This window comes from Esox lucius, chromosome 1, assembly GCF_011004845.1.
Source record: "Esox lucius isolate fEsoLuc1 chromosome 1, fEsoLuc1.pri, whole genome shotgun sequence".
In the NCBI taxonomy this organism is placed as follows: Eukaryota; Metazoa; Chordata; class Actinopteri; order Esociformes; family Esocidae; genus Esox; species Esox lucius.
Window position 1 is genome coordinate 30,837,999 of NC_047569.1, and position 23,580 is coordinate 30,861,578.

The following is a 23,580-nucleotide window of genomic DNA, read 5'->3' on the forward strand; positions in this document are numbered from 1 at the left end:
GACTATGAAATATTAGGTGAATGTCTGAAAAATGATGACAGTTTCCTGGCGACTGGTTTCTTGAGAGGTGGACGGGTTGGTAGTGGAGGAGGATGTAGCTGGGTCAGAAGGTGGTTAAGGGATTTGGAGGAAGCTGGGTAACTCACAAGGAAACGCAACTTGACACATGGTGCCCAACTGCCCAGAAAATTCACCCTGAGACCTGGAACCTTTTCTAAGGTTGGATATGAATGTATGCTTTTCATTTTGGCATTAATTACCCGACAGAGTAATAAATCATTATGACAGGAGCAGGATGGGTGTTTGTGTCATGCTTTCCCTGGTGAGTAGTTATCTCACTAAATATCCTAGTTTCCTGTTTACAAAATGACAGTTCCTGCTGGCCTGCTCAAGCTTTTGGGTGTAGTTGATTTCTCCTGGGCTTTTAGAACTTCAGTTCTTATAGTGCTCTTGAAATACTTTTTTGGGGATGAGGAGACTTCATGAACTGTGATTTGCTGAAACAATTGCAAATGAAGTCCAATTTTACCTTTAGAATAGTTATATAGTGCATTGAATTCCACCATTAGGGAACCTCCAGTCCCTAATGTCTGATTTAGGTTCAAATTGCATTTTAGGTTGGGTACGTTCCCCTCAAATTATTCTCCTCCATGTTGGGTTCTAGTATGTTCCCCTCAATGATTACCCTGCAGGTTGGGTACTTGTAGATTTTTCATAACTATTCACCTCCATGTGTTTAGACTGATGTACATTAAGTCTCACACACACACATACAAACACATACACATGCAGACAGGCACGCATCACATATGCAAAAATCTAATTCTGTTGCATAAAAACACACACACTTTATTCTGACACACGGATACTGTACAAAAATACATTTAACATTTTGCTGTTCTGGGGAATAACAACACATTATTCCCATTCAAAACAAAAATATTCAAACGCCATTAACCCCTAAACTGAAAATAGCCTTTTCTTCTCATGGGGAACCACAGAATGTCTCTGGAGGTATTTTGGTCCCCCTAACAGTTGTAAATTATTGTGTACACATACTGGCCGATACACAGATGCAGAGGACACATATTGTAAATGAGTGTTGTGTGTGTGTGGGTTCCTATGTGAAAACAGTGTGGTCTAGACCATTTTAAAGTGTCACACCGTGCTGGGAATGCCAGCTATGCAGAGTCAAGCTTTCCCCTTTATTGTTCTCTGATAAACAGGGAATTGACAATCTCCACCATTGTCTGACCCTGGTTTCTGTAGGTCACAGATGAGGGAATACACATTTCCTGAATGCCTTTTTTTCCTCCTGGCATAAATATGATCCATCTGCATAACTATAGACAATGATCTGTTTGATTACCTGGATATCGTGCCCCTGGTAATGTTGGGTGATGTGCCAGGTTATGTTGGGTGATATACACTCACCTAAAGGATTATTAGGAACACCATACTAATACTGTGTTTGACCCCCTTTCGTCTTCAGAACTGCCTTAATTCTACGTGGCATTGATTCAACAAGGTGCTGAAAGCATTCTTTAGAAAGGTTGGCCCATTTTGATAGGATAGCATCTTGCAGTTGATGGAGATTTGTGGGATGCACATCCAGGGCACGAAGCTCTCGTTCCACCATATCCCAAAGATGCTCTATTGGGTTGAGATCTGGTGACTGTGGGGGGCATTTCAGTACAGTGAACTCATTGTCATGTTCAAGAAACCAATTTGAAATGATTCAAGCTTTGTGACATGGTGCATTATCCTGCTGGAAGTAGCCATCAGAGGATGGGTACATGGTGGTCATAAAGGGATGGACATGGTCAGAAACAATGCTCAGGTAGGCCGTGGCATTTGAACGAAGCCCAATTGGCACTAAGGGGCCTAAAGTGTGCCAAGAAAACATCCCCCACACCATTACACCACCACCACCAGCCTGCACAGTGGTAACAAGGCATGATGGATCCATGTTATGTTCTCATTCTGTTTACGGCAAATTCTGACTCTACCATCTGAATGTCTCAACAGAAATCGAGCATACTGGATGTTTTTCCCTTTTCACACCATTCTTTGTAAACCCTAGAAATGGTTGTGTGTGAAAATCCCAGTAACTGAGCAGATTGTGAAATACCCATGTCACGCTCGAAATTGCTTAAATCACCTTTCTTTCCCATTCTGACATTCAGTTTGGAGTTCAGGAGATTGTCTTGACCAGGACCACACCCCTAAATGCATTGAAGCAACTGCCATGTGATTGGTTGATTAGATAATTGCATTAATGAGAAATTTAACAGGTGTTCCTAATAATCCTTTAGGTGAGTGTAGTGTCCCAGGTTATGTCAGGTGATGTGCCAGGTTACGACGGATGATATAGTGTCCCAGGTTATGTCGGGTGATGTCCCAGTATATGTCGGGTGATGTGCCAAGTTATGTTGGGTGATGGCCCAGGTTATTTTGGTAGATGGCCCAGGTTATGTTGGGTGATATTGTGTGCAGGTTATGTCGGGTGATGTTGTGTGCCAGGCTATGTCGGGTAATATTGTGTGCCATTTAATGTCGGGTAATAATGTGTGCCGGGTAATAATGTGTGCCAGGTAATGTCGGGTAATATTGTGTCCCAGGTTATGTCGGGTAATATTGTGTGCCTGGTTATGTCGGATGATATAGTGTGCCTGGTCATGTCGGGTGATATTGTGTGCCTGGTCATGTCAGGTGATATTATATGCCTGGTTATGTTGGGTGATATTGTGTCCCAGGTTATGTCAGGTGATATTGTGCACCAGGTTATGTTGGGTGATATAGTGTGCCTGCTCAAGGCTTTTTTTCTCCAAACTAAATGTTTAAAGAATAACTGTGTCCATGAGTTGTACAGAAGCTAACCACTTTGACACTGTTTTTAGTGTTATTTATTACAGTAGTGTACCATTAACAGAACACACTCAGGATTGTTTCCATTATCCTGGGTCTCATGACACTCATTAGAACTCAATTAGAACCAGTCAGGGTAGCATTATTTACACTACAAATCTAGGGTACCCCGAGCGCATGTCTTCATATTTATTTCAAAAAATTACACACAAAAATTAGTGTTTGAAAGACTTACATACCACTGCCTTGTGTGATGTGATAACTGTTCACCAGATATCATTGGCTACATTTCATTGGTTCTTAATCGTCTCAGGGGCCTGAGGTGCTTCAGAGATAACTCCTTAGATTTTTTATTTGTCAATTAACACTTATGGTATATTATCAATATAACAAGGCTGACCACAAAAACATGCATGCCTCTTGAAAAGGATCTATGAAGAACATTTCAGATTGAGAAAGGTTCATCATAGAACCATTCCCCTATAATGAACCATTTAAAAGGGGTTGCATGGATGTAGCCCTGAAAAGGGTTTTTAACCAAAGCAGAAACCTTTCCTTGTTTAATATTGAACCTTTATTAATGGTTTGTTTTAGAAACTTTATAGCTCCACAGCGGTTCCATTTTGACATAAACATCAAATCTGGTATATAAACTTAGAAACACACACAGACCTTACTATCAGACCGATGCACATGTGCATTGACTTTGTGTGATAATGCGACACAACCTTCTGCTTCTTATTGTCTTGATCACACTGCTGCTTGTGGCAACACCATTTCTGTAGTCTTCCTTTAGACGTTATGATTGTTGGCCTTAGGCTCAAGTGTTCTGAAAGTCTGGGGACTTCGCTGGTGTTCTGCAAAGGTTTTTTTTCAGGATACAACAGTTACACAGCACTCTTAACTGCCATGTCTTTTAAGGGTGTACAAAGTGTCATACCCTTGGCACATGTCATGACAGAATCCATGACAGAAACCTGACTTTGTAACCATGTTACCCGAAGACAAATGTAAATATATTTCAAATCAGATTGTAACTGGAGATACTTCATATTGCTTTCATTACCATGATGTGGCTGCCTAACCATAACAACAAAGGCCATACATCACAAGATCCCATTACTATCCCGTCTCTAAATAGCTGACCCCATGACAAAGTTTGTTACTTCATTAGAAAATCTAATAGAGGCAAATCTAATCCTGAAAACCCCTTAGGTTCTGCAGGAACAATGAGTTTAGAAAGGCACTGCAAACATTGAGGACATCGGATCTGACAAGCAAACGTTCTGTAAATGAGTGCAGACAGTAGAGCACCCCACCCATCTCCAACTTTAAAAAGCTGTTGACCACAGAACCCGTAATTACAATCCCAGGACGTGAAATTAAACAGGTGGGTTAGCCACATTGGCAGGTATGCTGCTTTGATGTATCACTTTGATTTTCAAAAGCTTCCTCAGGGACCACCAGATGTTTCTCATTCCCTTGTAGCACTGACTTAGTTCACCCAATTCACATAATTAAGGACTTGATGATCCTAGAGAGGACTGGCCGGCCCTCAGTGTCTGTCTCCACTCTAGGTTTCGTCCCATATCCCTGACCCTACTGAGGAGCTTTTCCTAGTCACTGTGCATACATTTTTGTTGTTGCTTGCCCATTGGGGTTAAAGGCTGGGTGATATAAGCATTGTTAAAGCACTTGACAACTGCTTCTGTTCTATGCATTTAATACTATCTGATTTGGTTGGAACACAAAAAACCTGTCAAGGTCCCAGCTGGATAGGATTGATGCCTTATAGGTCGGTGAGTAGAATGCAAATGTGGGTCAGAGAGCTGGCACTATATAAAGAACATTGCCTGAGCTATGTGGAGCACCCACTGAGCAAAGCAAGGACCACTCTCAGCCAGCTGCTTCTTTCATTCACTCAACGAAGCCCCGACCAAACCAATTCCTGCTTTGCCTGATGGAAAAACAGGGATCCCCTCATGAATGCATCCCATCCTTTTAAATCTTAAAGTTGTGACTTCTTTGCATGTAACGTTCTCTAAATCAGCTCTTAGGTTTGCCTTAGCCGTGACAAGAAACTACACTGCAAAATGTCTTTTGAAAATAAGATTTTAACTATATTTGAGAAATAATCTGCCAATGGAAAAAGACAAACTTGATATTCAAGGCATGCTTTCTAAAACACTTGTGTTATTATCTAATACTTTTGCTTGTTAAAATAATATATATCTTATTTGAAGGATTTTTTACCTGAAAACAAGATAAGTATACTTAATAAGAAATGTTTGCAGTGTAGAGCCATGACATGAAGCTAGAGCCATTAGCCAATTTATTAACACTTTTTTGACTATAGATTCTTAAATTTGTTGATTATACAGGTCGTTATAAAGGATCTGATGCATTAGAGTTGTTTTCCTGCAATGACCAACAAGGCATATTGACTAATCTCGGAGTTGCTGCTTTGACAACATTTTGCTAACAGTGGCCAGGAGCACTCCATAACGAGTTCTCGTGATTGGCTCAGAAACCCGACCCTCGTGCAAATACCCTGACACTGAATACTCGAAACCCCTCGGATGCCTTACAGAAGGGAGGTGTTGAGAGGCATCACGGTGGGACGGCTGGTGAAGGGGACATGCGAGATCATTCATGACACCAGGAACTATAACAGTCTTGTTGTAAACCAATCCGACCTGTCCTCTGTCATATATAACACAGCACTGACAACATTCTCTTCTGTTTGCAGACTCTGACAGAGAATTGGAAGAAAGCCATGTATTTGCCCAGTCAAGACAATCAATCGTGAGTGGTGCTGTCTGACTCCCGCTTGTTCCGGGCATGCTAATTGCCTTATCTGAGGTCGTGTACTGCTATTTACCCTGGTATATCCTCTTCTGAGCCAGGTGAAAGACAAAAGGAGGTCCCCCCCCTCAGACAGGCCTCCCTCCGCTCCCCACGGCAATCCTCCCCACAGTGCCTCCGCAGAGGACCAGGAGAGCCCAGAGAGAGTGGTGCGTTTTGGATTAGACCCACACCATGCACACATCAGTTTAGGGAACAAACAACAGTAGCTCACAGGCATCTGTGAGATAAATCAAGATAGAGCGCGTTCCATCTGGCCGTAAGGATTCCAGGCTAGACTTCCAAAGAGAGAATTATGATAAGAACCAGGACGGAGATCTTATATTAGAGATCATGATATAGTGAAGAAAAACAGGGGAAAGCATTGCGCTATAAACAATGGTCAAGATTTGGTAATAATGCGTTGTGGTTAAGTTTAGGGGTAAGGTTAGAAAACAAAAATATTGCACATCCCTCTTGATTCAAACACCTCTGCTGAGCTTGGTCCTGTTGAATGGTTAGTTATGTTGAGAGAAGCCACAGGGGGGCAGGGTGGCCTCAGCCAGTATTGACTGTGTAATATTCCTTCTGTCAACAGCTGAAACAGAGTTTACACTGTGTAAAATGTCATCATCCAAACCCATGTGAGAAGTACTAACCCATTCACTTTCTCAAATTTCTCTTTGTATTATATACTGAATTTATAATTCAATAAATAAAAATGTTGCCATCAGTTTACACATACTCCATATTGTCACATGCTGGTAAGGCTTACCATGCCAGTGAGAGCCAGTGCCCTTGTTCCCTGATTTGAAGCACAGATACCTGTTTATGATAATTACCCTCACCTGTGTTCCTCATCACTGTCCCAATTTGAGTTCTTCCTTTTCTTGTGAGTCTTGTCAGTCTTTGTTTTGGTTTCGTCCATTTTTAACAATGTTGTGTCTTTATGATTTAGTTTCTTTTTTGTAAAATGTTTGGCATTTTTATTGAAAGTCCATCATTCTTTCAGCGCACGTGTCCTGCACACAATCACAAAGCATTTATTTTAAAATAATTATTGAAAATAAAAAACTGCTATATCTCCTGCACATAATTATTCAGCTCCAAATTGAGCTTCGATACTGTGTCCACCTGTGGAAGATTCAGTGATGTACATGACTACACAAGCTTGTCTATATAAGAGGTGTGTAGATAAATGGCATTATTATTATAATCAATTATGAGTTAATTCTATTACCCAACAAAATGTGGAGAAATTTAAGGGGTTGGAAGATTTTCAGAAGGGACTGTACATACATTATATGATACAGTATACATAACCAAACTGTACAATACATGTGTACAATGTACACACACACACGCCATGCAGAATTTGTAACCAGAAAATAACTATTATCATCATAGTTAAGGATCCAGCTGATTCATCAACACACACAATGCTTCATTTATTTTAGGTTCAGAAGGAAAAACTCCATGCAGAGCTGAAACAAGTGCTGAGTCTGAAGAGAAGCCATCTGAAAGAGACCAATTTGAGCCAGGCAGAAATGGATTCCCCAACAGAGGCCCAAGCTGAGGTAAAGAGCCAAGACACAACTTAAGATAAAGAAACAATAACCAAATGTTTTGTTGCTATCACTGTTGATATATATATATATATATATATATATATATATATATATATACACACACACACACCCTAACCCTAATCTAACCCTAAACCTTACCCTAACCTCAATAAAGTAACATTTATGCCTAAACTCTACCTAGATGTGATGCCTAACCTTAACCCTAAACTTAACCAACAACGCCAGGACCTTAAAGAAACCCCAATTCTAACTATAAAATTAATTGTAAGGTTAATTGTGACCCTAAACCCTGAGACGGAAATTGAATTTTGCCTCACGGGGACTGGCAAAAGGTCCCAATGAGTCAAATTATTTCTGGTTTTACTATACTCATTAGGACATTTGGTGCCCATGAGTTTAGTAAGACCTAAAACACACACACACACACAGTTTATAAACAATAACTATAACTGGTATAATAATAATTATCATATATTATAGATGTTCAAACAGGCCAGGAAAACAGTCAGAATGGCTTTTAATTTTACTGGTAACTTTTGAAGGCCGGAGACTTGTGAGAGAAGACACTCATCTGGTGTGTCCTTACAGGAGAAAGCTGCGTCTGAGGTGGTGGAGGTTGTGGTGGAAACAGGGGCTGAGATGGGTGCCAGTGGCTACAGTGTCACAGGTGGAGGCGAGCGAGGCATCTTCATTAAGGACGTTCTTAAAGACTCATCGGCAGCAAAGAATCTCAGCCTCCGGCAAGGTAATTGGATGGGGAAACTGTACTTACACAAATATAATGCTGCGAACCAGCTGAGATGAAGAAAAGGTTTGTTCTGAACTAGGCTGAAAAAGAAATGTGGTAGCAAAACGGTAAACCATTTGAACGAAGCTCCAATCCAAACCTGTGTAGCTGAAACAATTTAATATTAAAATCTTATGTATTCTTATTTATCTGTATTCATTATGCCTTCATTAGCGTTGTTATTTTTTTTTTAGCAGTAATTCGCTTATGATCTAGTATATTACGATGGAAATATTGTAAATTTCCTTCTTTAAAATAAAACTTATTCAATATCCTTCCTTTGATTGACGAAAGCAAAACACCACCATGTATAAAACCTGTGTGTTTACCTCTGTTCTCTATATCATGTGTGCTGTGCCCTATTAACAGTCTCCTTGATTGTTGTCCTTGTAGGAGATCAGTTGCTCAGTGCCCGGGTCTACTTTGACAATGTGAAGTATGAGGATGCTCTGAAAATCTTACAGTGTGCAGAGCCCTATAAAGTCTCCTTCCTCCTGAAGAGGACCATCCCTGGTGCTGATGTCAGTGTGCATTCCAGCACCACCAACGTGGAAGTAAAAGGACCCAAAGCCAAGATGCAGAAAATGGTACAGCTATGATAGTGTTTGCAATTGCCGATTTGATGATGGGATTTACAAACTGGGTGTCCCAGATTCACTGGTCCACCTAACTTATACTTGTATTTCTATTGCAGAGTGTCAAGAGCATCAAACCTTTTAAAGCAAAGAAAAAGAGGGGAGGACGTTTCGGGTTGAAAAGGCTGAAGGAGAAAAAGAAAGGGAGCGCTGTAGAAGAGTTGGAGATGGAGGGATCGCCTTCCAGGGTGGAGCTTAGTCCTGTAGATGTGGAGTTTGCATTCCCCAAGTTGAAGCTGAGGAAGGACGGAAAGACCTCTGGAGAGGGCACAGAGCAGCACGGAGAAGTGGTTGCCACTAGCAAGAAGAAGAGGATAATAAGGTTTCCCAGGTTGAAGACAAAGGGTGCTACGGCAGTCACAGGAGAAGTTGACATGAATCAACCAGAGGGACATCCACACATCTCCCTGACAGATGTGCCTGAGACTAAGGTCAAAGTCAAAGGTCACAAGTTTGGAATACATTTTCCTAAAACCAAAAAGACAAGATCAGACAACACCCTGTCAGGACAGTCACTAGACCTGAATCCCCCTGACGTCAAAGTCACACCACCCTCTTTGGAATTCAGTTTGCCGTCTGGACACAAGGATGTTGGCCTACAGAAACCTGAAGTGAAAGTCAAAGAGGGGTCAAAATGTCTGTACAGAGAGGGAGAGTTTTCATTAGGACTCCATTCAGCCCGTCACACTGATGAAATTGACGGTGACATTAAAACCAAAGGCTCAGCTAAATTCTCAATTCCTGAGCAAGGATTTAAAGGGTCAACTGGCCTGTCTGGCATTAAGATGTCCGAGGCTGACATCATAGCACCAAACCTTGATCTGCAGCTTGACACCAAGAGCAGAGTGCCAGATGAGCTTGAGGAACCCTCCTTTAAAGGGTCAAACCTACCTATGCCTAAAGTGGACATCTCATTACCAAAGACTGGATCATCTGATATGGATATTGAATGTCCAGAAAAGGCTGGAAATATGAACCTACCAACAGTTGGCATTTTGCTGCCAAAAATGACACCAGTGAAGAACAACATAGATTTGGAAGGACAAGTTGATAAAGAAGGTACATTTAAAATGCCAGGCTTCAATATTTCATCTGAAAAAGACATGAATATAGCGGGGCCTGAAGTCAAAGGGGAAATTAATATGCCTAAAGTTGCTATTTCACTCCCTAAAGGTCAAGCAAAAGGAGATATAGACATTGAAGGGCATGCTGGGACAGGGGGCAAGTTCAAAATGCCAGGCTTTGATGTTTCTCTTCCAAAATTGAAGTCATCTGAAGGGGATGTGAATGTAGAGGGGCCTGAAGTCAAAGGAAAGATCCATATGCCTAAAGTTGACATTTCACTCCCTAAAGGTCAAGCAAAAGGAGATATAGACATTGAAGGGCATGCTGGGACAGGGGGCAAGTTCAAAATGCCAGGCTTTGATGTTTCTCTTCCAAAATTGAAGTCATCTGAAGGGGATGTGAATGTAGAGGGGCCTGAAGTCAAAGGAAAGATCCATATGCCTAAAGTTGACATTTCACTCCCTAAAGGTCAAGCAGAAGGAGATGTAGACATTGAAGGGCATGCTGGGAAGGGGGGCAAGTTCAAAATGCCAGGCTTCGATGTTTCTCTTCCAAAATTTAAGTCATCTGAAGGAGATGTGAATGTAGAGGGGCCTGAAGTCAAAGGAAAGATCCATATGCCTAAAGTTGACATTTCACTCCCTAAAGGTCAAGCAGAAGGAGATGTAGACATTGAAGGGCATATTGGGAAGGGGGGCAAGTTCAAAATGCCAGGCTTTGATGTTTCTCTTCCAAAATTGAAGTCATCTGAAGGAGACGTAAATGTAGAGGGGCCTGAAGTCAAAGGAAAGATCCATATGCCTAAAGTTGACATTTCACTCCCTAAAGGTCAAGCAGAAGGACATGTAGACATTGAAGGTCATATTGGGAAGGGGGGCAAGTTCAAAATGCCAGGCTTCGATGTTTCTCTTCCAAAATTGAAGTCATCTGAAGGGGACGTGAATGTAGAGGGGCCTGAAGTCAAAGGCGGAAAGCTTGAAATGCCCATGGTTGACATTTCACCACCAAAAATTAAAGCAGAAGGAGGGGTGGACATTGAAGGATATTTAGGAAAAGGAGGTAAATTTCAGATGCCAACATTTGATCATTCCTTACCAAAAACAAAGTCATCAGATAGAGAAATTAGTATTGAAGGACCTGAAGTAAAGAGTGGAACAATTGACATATCTCACCCAAAAGGAAAAGCAGACGGGGATATTGACATTGAGGGATATTCTGGAAAGTTCAAAATACCTTCCTGTGACATTTCTCATCCAAAAATTAAGGTTAATGCCAGTTTAGATGGATCAGATGTCAAAGGAGAAAAGTTTCACATGCCACAAGTTGACATTTCACTTCCCAAAGGAAAAAGAGAAACTGACATTATGGAAAATTCTGGAAAATATGGAAAGTTTCAAATGCCTTCCTTTGATGTCTCACTTCCAAAAATAAAGTCATCAGGTGGTGACATGAAAGAAGAAGGAACTGATGTTAAAGTCAGTAAATTTCATATGCCCTCCATCGATATTTCAATTCCAAAAGGACAAACAGATGGTGTCATCAGTGAAGGAGAAGAAAAATTTCACATGCCTTCACTTGATATTTCTCCTCCAAAGGTAAAATTACCAGAATGTAAAGCCAATGTAAAAGGTCCTGAAATTGCAGGTAGAAAGGTTGAGATGGCAAAGATTGATGTTTCCCTCCCAAAAGGTGAAACTGTGGAAGAAGTTAATATTGAAGGCCATAGCAGTAAAGGAGGCAGGTTTAAGATGCCCAAATTTGGCATTTCCTTCCCAAAAATGAAGTCACCAGAGGGTAAAGTCAACATAGAGGGTCCTGAAGTCAAAGGAGCAAAGTTTCACATGCCTACTATCAACATTTCACCACCAAAAGGAAAATTGCAAGGTGATATCAATGTTGAAGGAAATTCTGAAGCAGGAGGCAGTTTTCATATACCTACAGGTGACTTTTCCCTTCCAAACCTCAAGTCACCAGAAGCAGATGTCAGTTTAGAAGGACCAAAAGGTGGTGATATGGATATGCCAACGATGGACACATCCCTGTCAAAAAGTCACATTGAAGAAGCTAAAGGACATGGAAGCAAATGGGGCAAGTTTCACATGCCCTCTGTTGACATTTCCCTTCCGAAACTGAAGTTGCCCGAAGGTGAAGTGAAAATAGAAGACCCAGAAGGGAAAGGTGGAAATACTGAATTAGCCACATTTGATATTTCACTACCCAAAGGGAAAATAGAGGCCGGAAATGACCTTGAAGGACATTCTGGAAAAGGAGGAAGATTTCATATGCCTACTTTTGACATTTCCCTTCCCAACATGAAGTCCCCAGAAAAAGATGCCACTTTAGAAGGACCTGAAATACAAGGAGGGAAATTTCGTATGCCAACAATTGACTTTTCCCTTCCTAAGGCAGAAATAGAAATTGACACTGAAGGCCATTCTGGAAAAGGCAGCAAGTCCCAAATGCCAGTATTAGATATGTCACTTCCAGAAATAAACACACCTGAAAGTGAAGTCAGCCTAGATGGCCCTGAGGTGAAAGGTGGAAAGTTTGAAATGCCAAAGATTGATATATCACTTCCAAAGGGAAAAACTGGGGAAATTGACATGGAAAGACATTCTGGTGAAAAGGGAAAGTTTCACATGCCTGGATTTGATATGTCCTTACCAAAAATGTCAAAAGATGGTGATATATTAGAGGGGCCAGAATTTAAAGGACATAAAATACACATGCCTACTATTGACATTTCTTATCCAAAGGGGAAGGCAGAAGGTGATCATGAGGTTGAGGGGAAAGGTGGCAAAGGGGGAAGGTTTCACATGCCCTCCGTTGATATTTCTCTTCCAAAAATTAAGTTACCTCAGGGTGAAGTCAAAGTAGAAGGCCCAGAAGCCAAAGGTGGAAACTTTGACATGCCCACAATTGATATTTCACTTCCAAAAGCAGAAGGAGAATTTGACACTGAAGGACCTTCTGGGAAAGGAGGAAAGTTTCATACACCCAGATTTGATGTATCTTTACCAAAAATGAAGCTCCCAGAAGGTGAAATCAAACTGGACGGACTGGATGAAAAAGGCAAAATACATGTGCCTACCATTGACATCTCTCTTCCCAAAGGGAAGACTGAAGTAGATCTTGAGGTTGAAAGGCATGGTGGCAAAGTGGGCAAGTTCCACATGCCCTCAGTTGATATTTCTCTTGCAAAAATGAAGTTATCTGAGCATGAAGGCAAGGTAGAAGACCCAGGAGCCAAAGGTGAAATGAAAAAAATATATATTTCACTTCCAAAAGGAAAATCAGAGGGAGAAATTGACATTAAAGGATCTTTAGGGAAAGGAGGAAAAATGTATATGCCTACATTTGATGTGTCCCCGCCAAAGATAAAGCAGCCAGAGTATGAGCTCACAGTAGAAGGCCCTGTAGTGAAAGGGGGAAAGAATGAAATGCCAAAAATTGAAGCAGAATCTAGGATTTCATCCAAGTTGCCAACTGTTAAATTGCCAACAGTAGACATATCAGCACCAAAAGTTGACCTAGATTTCGGAATTTCAAAAGGAAATGATAGGGAAGAGATGGAGCTACTAAAAGCAGAAGGTGGAAGGCCCTCCTCTGGCACAAGTTTTGACATGCCAGATGTGTCTCTCAAAATGCCTAAATTTTCTCTTCCGAAATTTGGTGGAAAGTCTAAATCTAGTAGAGATCTAAAGACAGAAGCCAGTACCCCAGATTTCGATATTCATATTAGTTCCCCACAAGTGGATGGTGAAGGCAGACTAACATCAGTGGAATTAGGTGGAGATGGGAAGACAAAAGGTAAAAATAAAAAGCCCAAAATGAAAATGCCAACTTTTGGAATATTTAAGAAAGATGCTGATATATCAATAGCCGGGCCTGATATGGAAATCAAGACAAAAAAAGAGGAAATAGACATTCCAAAGCCAGAGATCGGTATAGAAAACCATGAGGAAAAAGGAAAATATAGACTAAAATTCCCTAAGTTTAAAAAGGCCTCTCCTAAAGCTACTCTACCAGAAGGAGAGCTAGTTGCCTCATTGGATAGTGGAATGGAAGGGAAAGCTGGCTTTCATGCACCCGGTGTCACAATTAAAAAGTTCTCCATGCCAGGGTCTGGTGAACCAGATGCCAAATTAAAGGTCAAAATACCATCAGTGGAGTTATACTTGCCTGCTGCCAAAACATCTGAGCAAGAAGTGTTACTCCCAAAGGCTGAAGTGGATGTGTCTGAGGCTGATATCAGAGGTTATGAAGGGAGCCTAAAAATCCCTAAAATGCCAACTATTGACATATCAGCACCCAAAATTGATCTTGATGTAACTCTTCCTAAAGTAAAGCATGAAACAAAAATAGCTGAAGGGGGTGGGACATTTAAGATGCCAAATATCCAAATGCCCGACATAGATTTATCACATCCTAAATCTAAAGGAAAAAGTGACATTCATGTATCAGAAATAGAGGGAGTTGGTGGAAAATTCAAGATGTCTGGCATGAAAATGCCAAAGGTAGAGATATCACTTCCAAAAGGAAAACATGGAGCAATGGATGTAGATAAAGGAGAACATTTTAAGATGCCGCATATGAAAATGCCAAATATTGATATATCACCCATAGTAAAAGTTGGAGAGATTGAAGGACCAGAAAAAGAAATTCATGGTGGGGCTGAAAAAGTCACGATGCCCCATGAGGAAATTCCAAATATTGATTTATCACTTCCCAAAGGAAAAGGTGGAGAGATTGAAAGACCAGACATAGAAATTGAAGGTGGGGGTGGAAGATTCAAGATACCACATATGAAAATGCCAAATATTGAAATATCACTTCCTAAAGGAAAAAGTGGGAAGACTGATGGGCCAGTCATTGAAAACAAAGCAGAGAGTGGACAATCACAAGACATAAATTTACCAGAAACTGAAATAGGAGGAGGAGCAAAATTCAAGATGCCACATATGAAAATGCCAAATATTGATATATCACTTCCCAAAGGAAAGGTTGGAGAGATTGAAGGACCTGACATAGAAATTGAAGGCGGGGGTGGAAAATTCAAGATGCCACACATGAAAATGCCAAATGTAGACTTATCCCTTCCGATAGGAAAATCTGGAGAAATCAGTGCACCAGAAATGGAAATCAAAGGAGAAAAATACAAGATGCCACATATGAAAATGCCAAATGTTGACATATCACTTCCCAAAGGAAAAAGTGGAGAGATTGAAAAGCCAGAGATGGAAATTGAAGCAGGGGGAGGAAAGTTTAAAATGCCACACATGAAAATGCCGGATGTTGAGATCTCACTTCCAAAAGGAAAGACACCAGACATCAGTTTAACAGAAACTGAAATGGAAGGAGGAGAAGCAAAATTCAAGATGCCACATATGAAAATGCCAAATATTGATATATCACTTCCCAAAGGAAAGGTTGGAGAGATTGAAGGACCTGACATAGAAATTGAAGGCGGGGGTGGAAAATTCAAAATGCCACACATGAAAATGCCAAATGTAGACTTATCCCTTCCGAAAGGAAAGTCTGGAGAAATCAATGTACCAGAAATGGAAATCAAAGGAGAAAAATACAAGATGCCACATATGAAAATGCCAAATGTCGATATCTCACTTCCAAAAGGAAAAAGTGGAGAGATTGAAAATCCAGAGATGGAAATTGAAGCAGTGGGAGGAAAGTTTAAAATGCCACACATGAAAATGCCGGATGTTGATATCTCACTTCCAAAGGGAAAGACACCAGACATCTGTTTAACAGAAACTGAAATGGAAGGAGGAGGAGCAAAATTCAAGATGCCACATATGAAAATGCCAAATATTGATATATCACTTCCCAAAGGAAAGGTTGGAGAGATTGAAGGTCCTGACATAGAAATTGAAGGCAGGGGTGGAAAATTCAAGATGCCACATGTGAAAATGCCAAATATTGATATATCACTTCCCAAAGGAAAGGTTGGAGAGATTGAAGGACCTGACATAGAAATAGAAGGCGGGGGTGGAAAATTCAAGATGCCTCATGTGAAAATGCCAAATATTGATATATCACTTCCAAAAGGAAAGTCTGGAGAAATCAGTGCACCAGAAATGGAAATCAAAGGAGAAAAATACAAGATGCCACATATGAAAATGCCAAATGTTGACATATCACTTCCCAAAGGAAAAAGTGGGGAGATTGAAAAGCCAGAGATGGAAATTGAAGCAGTAGGAGGAAAGTTTAAAATTCCACACATGAAAATGCCGGATGTTGAGATCTCACTTCCAAAAGGAAAGACACCAGACATCAGTTTAACAGAAACTGAAATGGAAGGAGGAGAAGCAAAATTCAAGATGCCACATATGAAAATGCCAAATATTGATATATCACTTCCCAAAGGAAAGGTTGGAGAGATTGAAGGACCTGACATAGAAATTGAAGGCGGGGGTGGAAAATTCAAAATGCCACACATGAAAATGCCAAATGTAGACTTATCCCTTCCGAAAGGAAAGTCTGGAGAAATCAATGCACCAGAAATGGAAATCAAAGGAGGAAAAGTCAAGATGCCACATATGAAAATGCCAAATATTGACATATCACTTCCCAAAGGAAAAAGTGGAGCGATTGAAAGGGCGGAGATGGAAATCGAAGCAAGGACCGGAAAATATAAAATGCCACATATGCAAATGCCAAATGTTGATATCTCACTTCCAAAGGGAAAGTCACAAGACGTTAACTTGCCAGACACTGAAGTAGAAGGAGCAAAATTCAAGATGCCACATATGAAAATGCCAAATATTGATATATCACTTCCCAAAGGAAAAGTTGGAGGGATTGAAGGACCTGACATAGATATTGAAGGGGCGGGCGGTAAATTCCAAATGCCACATATGAATATGCCAAATGTTGAAATCTCACTTCCAAAGGGAAAGTCACATGACATTAATTTACCTGAAACTGAAGTAAAAGGAGGAAAATTCAAGATGTCACATACGAAAAACGAAAATATTGATTTATCATCTCCCAAAGGAAAAACTGGAGGATTTGTAGAACCAGAAGTGGAAATTCAGGCAGAGGGAGGGAAAATCAAAATGCCAGGTATTAAAATGCCAAAGGTAGACTTATCACTTTCAAAGGGAAAGTCAGGATATATCAGTGCACCAGCAATGGAAATGGACATTAAAGGAGGAACATTAAAGATGCCCAATGTTGACATAACATTACCAAAAGGCAAATCTGGAGACATTAATGTACCACATATGGAAATTAAAGGTCAGGATGGAAGACACAATATGCCAGAAATCAAACTACCAAAAATGGATATTAAAATGGCTAAGATAACGCCTGGTGATGTTGATGTGGAAATCAAACAGCCCAGTGCTGAGGCAGAAGGAAATATTAAAATGCCCTCAATTGACATGGACATGAAAGTTGGGACCCCAGAAAATGGAGCTGACAAAACTGGTTCACATGCGGAGGAAGACAATAAGATTAAAATAGCAATGCCAAAAATAGACGTGGAGTGCCCTAAGGTAGATCTGGAGCTGGATTTAGGCTTCCAAAAAGCTATGAAGGATAGAAAAAGAATTGAGTTACCTGATTTAGACCTTATCACTGGTACCAAAGTTAAGGGGCCAAAGGTCAAAGGCAACAAATTCAAAGTTGGAATACCAAAAATGAAGAGCACTGGAGATCATGCAGTAGATGTTGCCACAAACAAAACTGGTAAAGAGATTCAAGGGGCCAGTGGTCAGTTTAAGATTAAGAAGACAAAGCTTGGCGAAGGTGTAGATGTGGGGGCAGGTGGTTCTGTGGTGCCAAATATCTCCCTACCGGATGTAGGCTTGTCAGTGTCTAAAGGAGACAGCCAAGAGGGGAAACTTGGTCCAGGGATTAGTGCTGAATTGCCTAATTTGAAACTACCAAATTTAGAAATCTCAGGAACAGGCCATGAAGGAGCACAAAGCAAGGTTGGAGAACAAGAAGAAAATGATTCCGTCAAGCTTCAAATGCCAAAGATCGCTTTACCCTCTGTGGACATAAAGAGCAAACAAGGCTCTGCCGAGACCACTGGCACAGATACCAGCGGAGAGAATGGACCTAATCTTGGAATCAAAGTCCCTAAAATACCTGATACAGAGTTTGACACTGGATCTGATGACCATGGGACCGACACAAGCACAAGACAAAAAATAAAAATACCCAAGTTTGGGGTGGCTTTGCCGGCAATGTCTTCACCTAATGCTAGAGTTGATGTGAAGCACCCAGAGGTTGAGTATGAAGGTCCAAAAATGCCAAATGTTAAAAAAGCTGTATTTGTTTTAGTTAATCCACAAACAGAACACTCTGATATGTCAACAACCTTAGCAGAGGTGGAAGTAGGTGTAGAGTCTGGAGGGGCCGCCATTGAAAGACCAAAGATCAAAATGAAGCCATCTTTTGGAAAGTCAAGATCCAAGGTAAAGGGTGGCACTATGGAAACTGAGGGAAATCTAGATGGACATAAGTCAAAGGGAGCAAAGCTAAAAATACCAAAAGTTACATTCTCTCCAGGGAAAAACAGTTCATTTGACATAAAAGGTGAGGGGTCTAGTTCTAGCCTCAATGGGGAGAAAGATCCAACCTTTCAGAATGGATCGAAGGAAGATAAAGCTAAGTCTGGGAAGCTCAAACTGCCAAAAATAGAGTTCTCCTCACCATATTCAAAAACAGGCAGTGGAGAAGACGACCTTGAAATGAACGCTAAGCTTGTCAAAGAATCCTCAGGACCTGATGGAGAAACCAAGAGACCGAAAGGGAAATCAGGCAAAATATCCTTCCCGGGATTTAAGAAGAAAACATCAAAGGGAGAGGAGGAAAGTCAAGGCAATGTGGTGTCTTCATCGGCCAGGACTGAAATGCTAGACAGAGATAGTTCAGAATCACCAACACCTATGGCCTCCATGAGCTTTGTATCAGGGAATTCTAGGGGGCAGGTAGAGGCTGAGAGCAGCAAGCAACAGACTGAAGGAGGACTGCAGTCAACCTGGTTCAAGGCCCCGAAATTCAACCTGAAACCCCACTCAACAGGAATCCTCCACATCACACCAGAAGGTTCTCCCCGGGGCAGCATATCCTCACTACAGGGTCTAGATGAAATGTCTGGTACCTTCCGGCTCCAGATGCCGAGCATGGGGTTCTCTACGCAGGAGGTGTCTGAGGAACATGTCACCACAACAAAGGAGGGAACAGTAACCGTGGTCACAAAGACAACAAAGCATACAGTAACAGAGTCCAGAACTGATCAAACTCACACATCGCTATCTGACTGCAATTACTGAAGTTTGAAGAGATGACAGAGTAATATATTTCCCAATTTCTCATTTTACTTGTGACCACTGTTTTTGTAACTGATCCCCCTTATGTTTTAGTTTTTATCTTCTTTGAGAACTGGTTTCAGTGTGAATGTAAACATCAATGTTAATTCATTATTTATTGTTGTTAAGTTTTTTTTGCTAAACAAATGCCACACATTTTTATTTCTCAAAGGAAGATTTAATTTGTTATACCTTTAATTCAATGAAATTTACTTGAGCATGATTGTAGAATTAGACTGACAAGGAACACAAACCAATTTGCCAAAAGCAATTTGTATGTAAATAAGTTGATATTTTGACTGCTTACAGCAGCAAACTTTAATAAAACATGTAATTATTTTAATATTACCAGAACAGGAATAAGTATATTAGTGATTTGTGTAGATGTATTAATGTATTTGAAGCTTGAGGATGGTGTGAGATTTATAGTTTTTCATTAACTTTGTTCAGCTTGTTTTTTTATATATATATATATATATATATTAAGATTATTTTTCATTATACCACACACTGTATGAAAATCAATTAGGCAAACCTAAAACAATCAGAAACTGTCATTTGATAATAAGCCATGGTTTCAAGAAACAGAACATGTCTTCTCTTAAATTGAAATAGCAAAACCTTTTGGAAAAAAGGATATTATAATTTTTTTTTGTTAGAAAGTACTAGCAAATGCGTGTGCTTATCTGCATGGGAAGAGTCTCAGCAATTCTGTCAAATAAGTTTACAAAGTTTTCATTAACCATAATTAACAGCTGTTGGAAATCAACCTCAGTGGGGTTAGATAAGCCTGCAAACATCTAGCCTTCAGGGATGCAGTATCTTCAATCTAGCTTACTTTACTCCTGAAAACTGATGTTGATCCCCGCTCAGGCTTTTCTTTTACACTCACTACTTTAGGTAAAAAAAAATAGAAGTAACCATATAGATTGGTGCATGACAACCGTGCACTTGACCAGATAACATAGTTTAACCGTATATGTGAAGAGATTTTTCCAAATACCTTTGTGATTAGCATGTTTTCATTGCATATCAAAGTGGCATTGAATGTTGTTAAGAGATCACATCATTAATAAACCTTAATATTCCTACAAAAATGTTTTTAAAAAGTTTGCGTTCTTCATTTTATTGTAATTTCAATGACAGCTGTCAATGTAGTCAATGCATTTTAGACATAAGGTAAACAGCTCCTTCTCCTGTCAAATACAGCTGACATTTGGACTCATAGAACTAGTGGTGACTTGAGGAACCCCAGGGATCTTAAAGAAACCATTGGACTTCCTCAATAAACTGTTGTTAGTCAAAAGTGAATGTATTGGTTTAACATAGCAACGGGTTCCTAGAGAAACTCCAGAATGGAGGTGTGGCTTAGTACAGGCATGGTTTTAAGACATATCCAATGTCAGACAACCCTTAAAGTAAATAGAATGTGTTCCTAATGCTCTAATGCAATGTAATATTAAGGTTAATTACTGACAGTTTTTTTTTTTTTTTACCTCCAATGACTAACAGAGCTGTATTAGTTAAATTATTTAACTCCAGAAAATGTAATAGTTACAGCATTATAACTATAGATAATTAGCAGTGTTGAATAGTATTCACATAATTTTAGAATATTATGTGGATAGATATTGAAGCAATTTCTTTATTGGCAATGTAAAATCTGCAACATGAATAATACCATAGCTACTTGATGTACTAATTACTATCGTTAGCAAGAATTGGTGTAAGAAAAATACAACATCTAGAATCTAGAACAATCTAGAATGAGTGAATTTGAATTTTGAGCTGGAGTAGACTTCTGTATTTTTCGGCTCATAAAATACCACAAGTTCCAGCATTCGTAGGAGACATAGATTTACCACCTCCCTAACAACGTAGCAGATTATATGCTAATACTTAGAAGAACAAATAGACACTTGTTAAACAACACTTATTTTAGAAACACCCAACGTGGATCATGCCCATGTGTTGTTCTGTGCCTGGCAGTAATAATTACAAGCAAGCACAAAAAAAAGTGTTCCTTTGCTTTTCGTTTGCCTGGCGCCAGCACCAAATGCCCCCATATGTAGCTACAGTTCATTCTGAAAATATTCAGACACCTTCGCTTTTTCCCACAAGCTGTATACTAAAATTGATTACACTGATTTTTTTCCTCACTAATCTACACAATCATCAGTCTAGCCCAATAATCAATCAATCCACCTCATAATGATCAAGCAAAATTATTTTTTGGGAGAAACAAATTCTGGAGCAGGTTTTAATCAAAGATCCGTATGTACTTTGCTCCGTTTATCTGTCCCTCGGTCCTGACTAGTCTCCCGGGTTCTTGCTCTGAAAAAACACATCATGCTGCCACCACCATGCTTCACCGTAGGGCTGGTACAGGCCCAGCGATGAGCATTGCCTGGTTTCCTCCACAAGTCATGCTTGGCATTCAGGCCAAAGTGTTCAATCTTGGTTTAATCAAACCAAAGATTCTTGTTCCCCATTGTCTGAGTATCCTTAAGGTACCTTTTGGCAAACTCCAAGTGGGCCGTCGTGCTTACTGAGGGGTGGTTTAAGTCTGGCCACTCTACCTCTACTGCCTGATTGGTTGAATGCAGCAGAGATGGTTGTCCTTCTGGAAGGTTCTCACATCTCCACACAGGAACTCTAGAGCCCTTTCAGAGTGGCCATCAGGTTCTTAGTCATCGATCTAACCAAGGCCCTTCTCCCCCAATTGCTCAGTTTGGCCGGGTTGGCCATTTCTAGGAAGTGTTGATGGTTCCAAACGTTTTCCATTTAAATATAATGGTGGAGATTTTGTTCTTGGGGACCTTCAATGCTGCAGACATTTTATGGTATCCTTTCCCATATCTGTTTATCAATCCTGTCTCGGCACTCTACATACAATTCCTTTGACCTCATGGCTTGGTTTTTGCTCTGACATGCAGCTGTGGGACCATATGTGAACAAGTGGGGGCCTTCCCAAATCATGCCCATTCAATTTAATTTACCACAAGTATTCTCCAAACACATCTCAAGGATGATCAGTAGAATCCGGAATCACCTGAGCTCAATTTTCATTGTCATACAAATGGTCTGAATACATGATAATTTATATATATAAAAACAGAAATATATATATATATCACTACACTATAATATCACTATACTGTAAGCGCTGATGATTTGTTGCTGCTGAGTAGGACATAACCTTGCTGTTAACCAGTTGAAAAAATACAAAGATTCACATGTTTACCAGTAGAAATAACTTTTTCCCAGTGAATTCAAGCTTTCCTATAATTTTCACTAAATATGGTGGTTACGTCTCTGAAGGATCCCTATTAAGCATGCGTAGGCTCCAATGTTGTGGAAAACTAACGAGTTCTAATGATGGTAGCCATATCTAAAAAGAATAGAAATGTGTTTTATGCAATGATTGCTCGCCACAGATCTCTACTGTTGCTTTAAACCTACACAGATGCAATATGTTAATTCCCACTTATTTGCCTTATTGATCTCAATAAAATGGTTGTGGTCCAAATGCAATTATTTAATACATTCCTCAGTCTGTATTTTAACTCTTCTCACCAGGATTCTGGGGCATTTCCCACTGCCTCTCAAAGCAACTTTGTTAGCCTACTACTGTACGGTTAAATATCACTACTTAAGTAGGCAGCATCGTCCCTTCAGAGTCAAATGTTGGCACCTTGTACATTTATTAATACACCCGCTGACAGCAAGACAACCAACGGCTCTATCAAACAAGGACAACCACGAATACACACAAAATGACTATATAACATGGAGGCACTGCCAAATGAAGCAAATCATGACTACACTCATTTTTCAGATCACACTCACAGTTCGTTAAACGTTCGGATGTACTAGAGGGTGTCGCATAGCACGCAAATCGCATTCCTGCACTCAAACCTCAATGATTAAAAAAAAACTATGTAAGGTGGTTTCAGCAGAGTGAAATGCCCCTTTAAGGCTACTAAGTCATGCCTTGTATGTCATAGGCTAGCATCTTAAATATAATATTTAAAAAAGTTCCAAATGTAGCCCAGCCCATCATAAAATGGGTTCCAGTTTGAACCTTTACACAAGGGTTCCTTAATCCTTTTCACTGAACTGGAGAGGTTCTGGCAGTTTTCACTTGTGTACCTCAGGTTAGTCCCACAAAAGTCATTGACTATTATTCCATCTCAAGTGGGTTCAGGATGTTGATTTAGAATAGCCTTATACACTCAGCTAAAGGATTATTAGGAACACCTGTTCAATTTCTCATTAATGCAATTATCTAATCAACCAATCACATGGCAGTTGCTTCAATGCATTTAGGGGTGTGGTCCTGGTCAAGACAATCTCCTGAACTCCAAACTGAATGTCAGAATGGGAAAGAAAGGTGATTTAAGCAATTTCGAGCGTGGCATGGTTGTTGGTGCCAGACGGGCCGGTCTGAG

At 40.2% G+C, this 23,580-nt stretch overlaps 1 protein-coding gene across 1 annotated transcript; it reads left to right on the top strand.

Moving 5' to 3' along the window:
- The first annotated feature begins 12,780 nt into the window (after window positions 1-12,780).
- prx (periaxin) lies at window positions 12,781-20,040 on the top strand. The gene is made up of 2 exons (XM_034291965.1): window positions 12,781-15,592; window positions 16,547-20,040. The coding sequence occupies exons 1-2, from the start codon at window positions 12,812-12,814 to the stop codon at window positions 19,091-19,093; spliced, it is 5,328 nt and encodes a 1,775-aa protein (XP_034147856.1). The 5' UTR covers window positions 12,781-12,811; the 3' UTR covers window positions 19,094-20,040.
- The last annotated feature ends 3,540 nt before the right edge of the window (window positions 20,041-23,580 follow it).

Excerpts from the sequence above, each read along its gene's own strand:
- prx (XM_034291965.1), top strand. The coding sequence starts at position 12,812 with ATGAAGCTCCCAGAAGGTGAAATCAAACTGGACGGACTGGATGAAAAA. Across the intron at positions 15,593-16,546 it reads GAGGAGGAGCAAAATTCAAG|ATGCCACATATGAAAATGCC; the intron begins ATGCCACATATG and ends GCAAAATTCAAG.